The sequence below is a fragment of the Salmo trutta genome, unplaced genomic scaffold (assembly GCF_901001165.1).
Source record: "Salmo trutta unplaced genomic scaffold, fSalTru1.1, whole genome shotgun sequence".
Lineage (NCBI taxonomy): Eukaryota > Metazoa > Chordata > Actinopteri > Salmoniformes > Salmonidae > Salmo > Salmo trutta.
In genome coordinates, this window is record NW_021823409.1 from 1 (window position 1) to 10957 (window position 10957).

The 10957-nt window shown below is 41.8% G+C and overlaps 1 protein-coding gene and 3 long non-coding RNA genes across 7 annotated transcripts; 1 reads left to right on the forward strand and 3 right to left on the reverse strand.

Annotated features, from left to right (window-relative positions):
* Window positions 1–5: 5 nt before the first annotated feature.
* LOC115190711 (uncharacterized) lies at window positions 6–2488 on the reverse strand. The gene is made up of 3 exons (XR_003877383.1): window positions 2280–2488; window positions 1258–1395; window positions 6–58 (listed from the first exon to the last, which is right to left on the reverse strand). It is a non-coding gene; the product is annotated as an uncharacterized LOC115190711 (long non-coding RNA).
* On the reverse strand, window positions 60–979 carry LOC115190709 (uncharacterized). 3 transcript variants are annotated; one of them, XR_003877380.1, is made up of 3 exons: window positions 737–979; window positions 496–570; window positions 60–133 (listed from the first exon to the last, which is right to left on the reverse strand). It is a non-coding gene; the product is annotated as an uncharacterized LOC115190709 (long non-coding RNA). The 3 variants fall into 3 exon arrangements; XR_003877378.1 differs by lacking the exon at window positions 737–979 and having other exon boundaries at window positions 496–719; XR_003877379.1 differs by lacking the exon at window positions 737–979 and having other exon boundaries at window positions 432–719.
* A 2157-nt stretch (window positions 2489–4645) lies between the features above and the next one.
* On the reverse strand, window positions 4646–5661 carry LOC115190712 (uncharacterized). Its single transcript, XR_003877384.1, has 2 exons — window positions 5584–5661; window positions 4646–5363 (listed from the first exon to the last, which is right to left on the reverse strand). It is a non-coding gene; the product is annotated as an uncharacterized LOC115190712 (long non-coding RNA).
* Window positions 5123–7867, forward strand: LOC115190708 (uncharacterized). Of its 2 annotated transcripts, XM_029748815.1 has the most exons (8): window positions 5123–5232; window positions 5323–5394; window positions 5596–5714; window positions 5842–5887; window positions 6019–6116; window positions 6259–6743; window positions 6852–7328; window positions 7463–7867. In XM_029748815.1, exons 1-8 carry the CDS (start codon window positions 5185–5187, stop codon window positions 7627–7629), a joined length of 1512 nt encoding a protein of 503 aa, XP_029604675.1. In that variant the 5' UTR covers window positions 5123–5184; the 3' UTR covers window positions 7630–7867. The 2 variants fall into 2 exon arrangements, with proteins under 2 accessions (XP_029604675.1, XP_029604674.1); XM_029748814.1 differs by lacking the exon at window positions 5123–5232 and having other exon boundaries at window positions 5262–5394.
* The last annotated feature ends 3090 nt before the right edge of the window (window positions 7868–10957 follow it).

Sequence of the window (10957 nt, forward strand, 5' to 3'; positions counted from 1 at the left end):
TTCATCAGTAGACCTCCCAGGAATATCCCCACCGCACCCACAGGCAGGTTCACCTCACCTGGAAAAGTTATACTCACACGTCTTTAGTGCTGCCAGTGTGCTGGAGTTTCATTTCCACTCATGTTCAACAAACCTACAGGGGATGGGAGAAAACAAAAAAAATAGAATTTAATGCCATTCAACATCAATACTGACAGGATGGAACATTTCAGTTGGAGCATGTCCATGTTTCTATGGCTTCGTTAAGACAGGCAGCCCAATTCAGTCGTTTTTTTGAGTAATTGGTATTTTGACCAATCAGATATGCTCTGAAAAAGAGCTGATGCGAAAATATGTTATGTGATTGGTCAAAAGATCAATTGGTGGAAAAAATATCATAATTGGGCTGCCTGTCTAAACGCATCCCTTGTCTCTCTGTCTCTGACCCAAACCTCAGTCCTTGCATCGATTACAGAGGGCTGAAAAGGATTACGATCAAGAATCGTTACCCCCTACCCGATGTCCGCCACCTTGGAGTTGGCCCTAGGAGCCCAATTCTTCACCAAACTGGACCTCCGCAACGCTTAAAATCTGGTGAGAATCAGGGAGGGAGATGAGTGGAAAACTGCTTTTAACACCCCTAGTGGTCACTGAGTATTTAGTCATGACCTTCGGAATATCGAACTCACCGGCATTCTTTCAAGCATTGATCAATGACACTCTTAGGGATATGTTGAATGTGTTCGACTTTGTTTACCTCGACGACATCCTGATCTTCTCCAAAAACCCTTCCGGAACACATTCGGCCCTGTCCCACCTCACTCAAGCAGGTTTTTGCTGGAATCTCGAGGCTGACAGGGCATTCATAGAGCTCAAGGGACGTTTCAACTCCGGACCCATCCTCGTTCATCCTGATCCTACTCGTCCCTTTGTGGTAGAGGTGGACGCCTCGGACACCGGAGCTGGTGCGGTACTTTCACAGCGGAACGAGGAGGACAAGAAACTGCACCCATGCGCGTTTTAATTTTTATTTTTTTACTAAAAATGGCATATCAGTTTGGATACTAGGCTGCAACAACATAGCAGCACATAAAACAATGTTAGGGGTTTGACAGTAGAGTCATGGACAAACGCCAGTCAATCAATTAATAGGAATAACTAGAAAACTGGACAGTATTGAGAGCAGACTCTGAACCACAAGAAAAACGGATCATACTGTAGTCTGTATCTAGTTTTTACTACATGAATTCTCAAGCAACTCAATGTTATTGTTGATACCCATCTCAAAGCTGCAGTCTATGAGTCCGATGAGAGAGCTGGACTGGTCAAAGTGTCTCTCTGAGTGATGACACACTTCATGTAGGTCCCTGACAGAGCTTTGGTGAAGGAGGCGAACGACAGGGCCACAATGAACTGCTGACAAATACAAGAGAGAGAACATTAGTGTGTGTTTGTCCGTGTGTATGTGCATGCGTGGATGCGTGTGCAGACAGAGTGCATGTGTAGCTGAGGTGGCCTGCAAAAGTAAAAAGAACGGACACAAGTTTACGTCTGCAAAGTTCTGGCGCTTTCTTTATTCTGAAGAATGTTTTTTTCCTCTTGTTCAATTGTCTTTTTTCTTGTTAGTACTTTGAAAATATTCACATCAAACAAGTGCACACTTTAAATTACACAACATAAATGCACTTTACCTAAAGCACAACTCAAAAATGTTCCACAAATAACCCTGTCTTAGTGTATGGTTTCACATGAAAACCACAATGTATTTCACCTTCATACAATAGAAACACCTATATATGAAAACATAACTGAATGTTTTTCTATATACCGCTACCTCTATAGAAAACTGACAACAATACATTCAGCTTTAAGATAGTGGCACCTCCAGAAAATCGTCTCTCTCTCACTGTATGCACTAAAAGTCCACCAGACTGAGCGTGCTCGGCCAGTTTACCAGCTAGTGAGCACAATTTTACACAAAAAAAACAATAACATGTAAAACCAACTCAGAAATCCCTAACAAATGGATTCTTTATAAAAAAATCTCCTAGACAAAATCCAGTACAAGTAAGCTACTCAGTAAACATAGTCTCTGTGACTCGTAAATCGTTTTTTACCTCAGCTAGCATCAAGCTAACATATACTCTCACTCAATGTAAATCACATTCTTCTCTCACTCAGTTCGACACAAAGCCAAAACAAGACCTTTCCTAACGTGATAATACCTTGACAGAGTTGTTAAATAGCATGTTATTACATATTGTGTATATATTTGAACGTTTGGAAGTTCTGTTACATACCTGTAATAGTAAAAAGAACAGACCCAGTTTAGCTCAGTAAAGTTCTGATCCTTATTCAGCAGAATGGTGAGCGCTTGGCCAGAACTTGCTGTTTCTCCTGCTACAACAGTGCAACAGCGCCATCTATTGGCCTGATGGACTGCTAACGCTAAAGTATGTAGAAAATACAATTTAGATTAATTAAGACAAATACATAAACAAATTGGGGGGGAAATAAATAATAAAGGAATGTCCGTTTTTAGTGACTTTGTTTTCAACCAATTACACATGCACAATCGTACATGTGCATTTTAAAGCATAATTAAGAACCTTGAGTGTGGAACTGCAGGGCGTTTGGTGGCCTGCTTGTCACGGACACACAGTTCCTGTTGGCTGGTCAGCTTCGCTCTGTCCTCTGCTGAATCACCCATCCTATCCAGTCAGATACGCAAAAACCACATCAATTTCACAAGTGAACACGGGAAGTGTTCCAAAAACACGTTTTCATGTAATCTTAAGTGAAGATAATGTGATAACATGTAAAGCAACATGTGATTACATTAAACTACACTTGTGAAAATGTGATTTTCGCATGATTTTCACATGGTTTTCACATGATTTCACATAAAATGTCAGTTGAAATCATGTGGTTTTTCTGTAAGGGCAGGAATATAAGATGCATTTTGATGTTATGTTTGATGTTACATGTTCTTGAAAATGCAATGTTCTTTGAGGTTCTTCCATGTTCCTTTCCATGTATTTTCCATTTTACTTTCCCTCAGTCCTTTTCACTTTCCTTGGCAAAACAAGCTCTGTCTCCAGTCAAGACCTATTCAGAGCCACCATGAATTGAAAGCAGCTTCTGACAGATTTTAAACCATTGAACAAATAGTTTTATAATGAAGAGTAGACCCTACTAAACACCCTTGATTCTTTACACACACATTGAAAGCCAAAAATCTCAAATTTGGACTCATCAGACCAAAGGATAGATTTCCACCAGTCTAAGGTCCATTGCTCGTGTTTCTTGGCCCAAGCAAGTCTCTTGTTATTATTGGTGTCCGTCCATAAGTAGTGGTTTCAATGGAGCAATTCGACCATGAAGAACTTCATGGCTACTTCGAAGAATCTCAAATATAAAATATATTTGGATTTGTTTAACACTTTTTTGATTATTACATGATTCCAATTGTGCTATTTCATAGTTTTGATGTCTTCACTATTATTCTAAAATGTATAAAATTGTAAAAATAAAGAATAACCCTTAAATGAGTAGGTGTGTCCAGACGTTTGACTGGTACTGTATATAGTGTGATATTGCAAATATGGAACAATCCAGGGGTGCAAAGCTCTTGGAGACTTACCCAGAAAGACTCACAGCTTTAATCGCTGCCAAAGGTGATTCTAACATGTATTGTGAATACTTATGTAAATTAGATATTTATGTTTTTCATTTTCAATACATTTGAAAAAAATTCAAAAAACATGTTTTCACCTTGTCATTATGGGGTATTGTCTGTAGCTGGGTGAGATGATAAAAAAACTATCATTTAATCCATTTGGAATTCAGACTGTAAGAAAACAAAATGAGGAATAAGTTAAGGGGTATGAACACTTTCTGAAGGCACTGTATATCTGCAAGAAAGTGATAAATGAGCGACTCTTTGAAAGGGGGTCATATAAACATTGCCTTATTTAAAAAAAATAATGCTAAAATGCTATAATCGGCATAGTTTCTCAGACCAAATCTTCATTCTGTAAAATAAAGTAAAATACACGCTAGTAAAATACATGCTACAGGGAATGCAAAAAAAAAATGGCTTCTGCAAAGCACATATACATTGTCCAATCAACATCCACACATTGATTTCATTCTTAGGGTCTTTATTCAAACACAAACACACTTGGAATAACATGCTCTTTCAGTGTCTTGTTGCAGGTTGTGCAATGTTCAAAAGCGTGTGAGGGATTAGCATGAATGTGTGTGTGTGTGTGGGGTCAAGTTTGGACGGTCGTACATATGCAAATAGCCGAGATTGTATATATATATATATGTATAATTGAAACTGACTTATCAAACTACACTGTACAGCTTTAGTGTGTCTGTGCATCATAGGTTCAACTGTAAGCAATTCAGTTCTCAGATGTCTGTTTAATGTGAGAAACAAAATGAAAAACACCTGTTAGACCATTACAATGCGGACTGTCATGCATTTTTACTATTACCAACAAGACGACGAAGTGATACGTGCCATGGAGACTTATAACGGATACTTTCCCAACACCAAAAGTTCCCACGCTGAGCGATATTGTTTACTACACTATTATGCATACAATTCAAGTCATACGTTTATTGTCATTCATACTCTTATTTGTAACCGAATATCTTTGCAAAAGTGTTCATTGTGTCAATTCAGAGCTCGGAAATATTGGAATAATGTGCTTAAGGGGACTGACACTCAAGGCGCACAACAGGATAACACAACAACCACATTTTCAATTGACAATCATTGCTTTAAATGGATGTGGTAAATAGATTTGTATAGGCATATATAAACAATGTATTTAACTTGTAAACCAAGGTTGGATTGGTAGGTCTAAGCAACATGCACCTGGATAATCACGTCATGAATCGGGACGGGCTCCTACGTCCTCATATACACATTATGACATAATAAAGAGCTTAATCATTCACGAAATAAAGACATAGAAGCATACCCAATTATACAGGTTCTACACATTCCATTTCTCCATGGCAATAGAATGTAAACATTCTATTTTGCGCCAAACATCGCCTACAACTCAATTCTAAGTGCAGCATATTGGACGACTCCACAGTCATTGATCATTCGCGACTTTAAGTCATTCCTGTTATCTCTAGAGCATCCCGTATATCTATAGCGCTGCATTTCTTCCCCATCTTACCATGGATAGGGTTTGGTGCATTCCGGAGTTCACTTATGGTCCCACAAAGGTAATCTTAGGAGAAATTCATTTTAGCATAGTGTAAATGCCTGTGCATAATGTGCATAACAAAGCATCATTATTTTCATTATCTTCAAAGGAATTCTGTAGAAGCAGCCTTTATTTTCAGACTCTGCAGGCCTGCTGGGAGGAAACATATTACAATAAACAGGTAAGATTCATCCCACAAAAACATAAACAACAGAAAGAGAGTTGTATTTCAAGACAGTTTAGAGAAGTTGGTCATAAGAGTTCTTAATATCACTTGCAAATTGTCAGGCATGAGTAGTGGTGAAATGTTGCAAGAGGCCCTTCTGAAAGCACATGATATGGTATTTTGTGGCATGGTCTCACACCTTACCTCATCTTGCAGAAGAAGCTCATGGTCCATTACCTGCTGCTCCAGAGTCAAGGCCAGGTCCCGCCCCATGTCACCACGGAGCACATGAGCAACTGGCTGGTGTCTCAGGGCAAAAAATCCCTTAGGGAGAGGTGAGCACCACGTCAGCACTCACCTTCACTGCCATTCCCTGCCACCAGCAGCACTCCAGGTTTGGGTAAAATAAACAACAAAAATCACAAGCCAGGAAAGTTGAATTGCTCTGTGTTTTATTTGAAGGGTGTGGAAGGAAACCCTGGAGGAGGGAAACGACCTCGCTCGGCTGGTAAGAGAATGAGAGTTAGAGACATACTACAAGTTAGTGAGCTCTTTACTAGCCTTTCAACAACGAGTTAGCACAGCAGGATAGATCTGTTGTGAAATTACACTAATGGGACTTCCTGTTTCATACTGCAGGCCTGGGAAGTAAACACTTGCCTAAAAATGATGGACATAGAGCACAAGGCTTTCTGCAAGCTCCGCCGCTCCATGCACTCCACCTCGCCAGCTGACATGTGAGTTCCATGTACTGCCCTGCATATGACTTGATCCATTTATCTACACATCTGGAACTACGCAGAAACAGACTAAGACAGTGTTCTCTGTGAGCACATTGCACATCGTTTAGCTTTGTCTTCTCCTTTTTGTTGATTTCAGCGATCCTAAAGTCCACAGCATCGTGGAGAGAGCTGTGAGGAGCATTCTGGGCGAGCAGTCCAATGAGCCCCGTAGCAACCTGCTCAGCCCATCTCAGGTGGTGGTGGAGGTGGTGCCCAGGCTCCTCCTGGCCCTGTGGCTTCAGCCAGAGGAAGGCCATTCAGAGCACCCAATCCTAATAAGCGGGATGGCCGTGGGCATGGTGGCGGCCGTAGTGGAGAAGCTCTCCTGCATGTTAAAGGACCCTTCACATCACATCCCTTTCTCCCGGGCTGCTGCTTTTAAATCTGTGCGATCGATCCTCGGGAGAATCAGTCAGTCCTTCTCCACGGATGACCTGCAGAGCCCTTTTTATATGAGCTCTGTCTGTGCCTTTGTGGCGGACGAGGTGCAGAGCTGCTTCCAGCCCCCTGCAGCCACCCTACCAGTCCACCCTGTCCTCGCGGTGGACGTCTCCACCACACGACCAGCTGACATCCAAGCAGGTGAGTAGCAATGATAGAGAGCACTCTGACAGATGCCTGTTCTGATGACATCTTGGTGCCTTGTAGTAGTAGAGCTCATCAGGATTGTTATTGTCACCCATAACACAGACCTGGCATCTTCCCACCTGGAGGTTGTGGAAGTTACCCCAAAAACAGAGGCAGACCCGGGTTCGTCCCACCTGGAGGTTGTGGACATCACCCTTAAAACAGAGGCAGACCCGGGTTCGTCCCATCTGGAGGTTGTGGACATCACCCTTAACACAGAGGCAGACCCGGGTTCGTCCCACCTGGAGGTTGTGGACATCACCACTAATACAGAGGCAGATCCGGCTTCTTCCCACCTGAATGTTGTGGACATCACCACTAATACAGAGGCAGACCCGGCTTGTTCCCACATGAATGTTGTGGACATCACCACTAATACAGAGGAAGATCCGGCTTCTTCCCAACTGAATGTTGTGGACATCCCCACTAATACAGAGGCAGAGCCCATCTCTTCCCTCTTGGAGGTTGTGGACGTCACACCTGAAGAAAGGACTCTCACGATGGCCGTCTTCGCCACTCTGCCAGCTGACATCCAAGCAGGTTAGTAACACTTAGAGAGCACTCTGACAGGTGCCGTTTGTCATGACATCTTAGTAGAACCTTTCAACTGGCCAGTGTTTAGAAGCTACGGTTTGCATTTGTTTACATTCTGTTCCTCTTTTTTCCCTTTCCAGAGGATGTTGCTGTGGTCATCCCGGATGTCACACCACACGTCACCAAGGACGTGACACTGGATGTTCCATGCAGTGCTAGGAAAGGGGCAGTCCGGCGATTTTTTTGCAGGCTTTGGAGGGCAGTGTGCTGCTGCGCCTGCCAGAAGGAAGAGGAGGAACAATATTAATTATTCATCAGACCTTCAGAAATGGGATTGAACCATAGACCATTAAATTATTCGCATTATAATTGGACTCAATTCTGCTTTTCTTCTGTTTACTACTTAATTTCAGAACTTTTCTATAATCTTTCACTTTGCAAGTGTGAAGTAGGTTGTGTAAATAAGTGGGAAACATCACATTTTTATGCTTTTAATAATTTACTTAGTACATTTAAAAAATATTATTTGACAACAAAAAAACGAAGGGAAAGGAAAATGGCAGACGGAAAGGAGGGTGGTGTGGCAGGTGCCGCTTCTCATACGAATGCTGTTATTTTAAGTAAAACATCAGGTGTACGCCGACCCCAGCTAAGTAACTCATGCAAAGATTTAAAGCGCAATGATGTGTTTTATCTCCAGTACATTGCCATGATTGTCAGTTATGTAGCTGCTCTACTGATAATCTCAGTGCGTCCTTGCTGGGATGACGCAATCAATCTACTGCCGGAGAATATCAACACCAAACACATTGGTTCACCGTTCCACGGGAGCGGACAGTACACAGCATACCATAATGTTCTGAATAATGGCCAAGTCTACCTCGCTCCCTATTCCACTGACCTGCTTAGGCGGAACAAACACAAGTCCAACATTTATCGGAAACTGTTCAACTACCTGTTCACTACCCTCCTGCTCTCCGGGGATGTGCAACTCAATCCTGGGCCTAACATCACCGAGCCAGCGATACTCACTGCAGTGGATGGCCTCGTCCACTGATCGTCGCCGCTGCGGAAGTGGGGGAGTGCTATGGTTTCTCTCGACTCTTCAAACATACACAAGTCGCCATATGCGATCCCTGACTTTGCTTCTGGTACGCAAGCTGTTTTAATTAGTTCCCCGCATCCAGTGCAAGCGGGAGGGATTGTTAATTGCGCTACCGAACTGCCCCTATTCAAAACGAAACAAAACGGCCTAAACCCAGCCGTCAGAAAACACAGAAAATCTAACTTTTTTCAATGTGTCAATCACACTATCTGAGCAGCTAACCGATCGCTGCAGCTGTACATAGTCCATCTGTAAATAGTCCACCCAATCTACCTACCTCTTCCCCATATTGTTTTTATTTACTTTGCTGCTCTTTTGCACACCAGTATCACTACTTACACACCATCATCTGCTCATCATCATCTGCTCATCTATCACTCCAGTGTTAATCTGCTAAACTGTAATTACTTTGCTACTATGGCCTATTTATTGTCATACCTTCTCATGCCATTTGCACACACTGTACATAGACTTTATTTTTTTCTATTTTGTTTTTGACTGTACGCTTGTTTATTCCATGTAACTCTGTGTTGTTGGTTCTGTCACACTGCTTTGCATTATCTTGGCCAGGTCGCAGTTGTAAATGAGAACTTGTTCTGAACTAGCTTACCTGGTTAAATAAAGGTGAAATAATAAAAAAAACTCTCAAGTCATCTGGGACCCACGATCTAAGTCCAAGGGACTACTAGGGGGGCACTTGAACATTCGTAGTGTCATTCCAAAAAGTGATCAAATTCAACATCTTCTCACAGACTCCAACCTTGACTTCCTCTGCCTTTCAGATACATGGCTCCATAAAAACTCTCCATATGCTGCTTTGATTGTGCCTGGCTACAATGTTTTCAGGAGAGACAGGATTGAAGGAAGAGGAGGGGGTCTGATGATTTACATTAAAGAACATATCCGATGTAAACAAATTGAGTGGTCATGTGATAATGAACTAGAATGTATTGGCCTGAACGTTACACTGTCTCCCCAAATGTATTTTACCCTTATTGGAATGTATAGACCACCTTCCACCAAAAGTGTGTGTTTTGATCAGTTTAATAACATGCTTAGGGAATGTGCTTTTTGGAACGAGGTCATCTTAATGGGAGATTTTAATATTAATTATGAAGACAAGTCTTGTAGGAAAACCCTCAAATGGATCACTAATACCTTTGACCTTACACAACTAGTTAAAGGGCCAACCAGGGTGACTTGTTGCTCTAAAACACAGATTGATTTGGTGTTCAGTAATACACCAGAGAGAGTGACGAAATCATTCAATATGGTTACTGGGCTGTCTGATCATAAGCTGACACTTATAGCCAGAAAGCTTTCTAAGAGCAGGTTTACCCTCTCTACTGTTAGAAAGACGGATCAACTAAGAATTCCTAAGAGTGAATTAAACTATTTTGAAATCACAATTAAGGGAATTAACTGGAATGATCTCTTGTCCTATACAGATGTGGAAGCTGATAGTCAGGTTTTTCTATCCACAATCCAGACTACAATAAATGGTTTCCTAAAGAAAATCAAATCCAAACCTGGCCAAAAGAGCACTCTAGCTTGGCTAAATGTAGAAATCTGGAAATTGATGAAAGAACGAGATTATGCTCTAAAAACAGCCCTAAAATCCAAATTAGAGCATGACAGACGTAGGTTTACCATGTTGAGAAATAAGGTGATGAAAGAAATCAGACAGGCCAAGGCAAACTTTTTTATTAACATAATTGGTGAAGCAAAGGGAAATTCTAAATTGATCTGGGAGAATCTAAAAAAGTTAACAGGGAAAGACCATAGTAACACTGCAAAAAGACTAGAAATCCTGGTGAATAACAATCTAACACAGGATGCAGTCAAAATAGCAATAGCCTTCAATTCCTACTTTATTGACTCTGTCAGGGTACTGACACAGAACCCCTCCACTGGTTTCTTGGGCTCAGTGCTAGTAAATGACGCTCAACCTGTCTTCATCATAAGGGAGGTTTCTGAGTCAAAGGTGAACAAGGTGATTAGCTCACTAAAGAACTCTAAAGCCAAAGATGTGTTTGGGCTGGACTCTACCATTCTTAAAAACTACAAAGAGTCACTCATTGGCCCCATTACTAAGGTCACCAACACATCTATTGGTCTGGGGGTGTTTCCAAGGGTATGGAAGTCGGCCATAATAACGGCTATCTTTAAATCGGGCGACCCTGCTGACGTGAGTAACTACAGGCTCATTAGTATACTACCTGTGGTGTCGAAGGTTGTTGAAAAGTGTGTAGCAGAACAACTGATTGCCCACCTCAACAACAGCCTCTTCACATTACACTCCATGCAGTTTGGCTTCAGAGCGAAACACTCCACAGAAACGGCCGACTGCTTTCTTCTGGAAAATGTGAAGTCCAAGATGGACAAAGGGGGCGTTATTGGGGCTGTGTTTCTGGACCTAAGGAAGGCTTTTGATACTGTTAACCATGAGATTCTCGCCACAAAATTGTCCAAGTTCAACTTTTCCCCCCGATGCCTTGAGATGGATGAAATTATACTTTGAAGGCAGAAC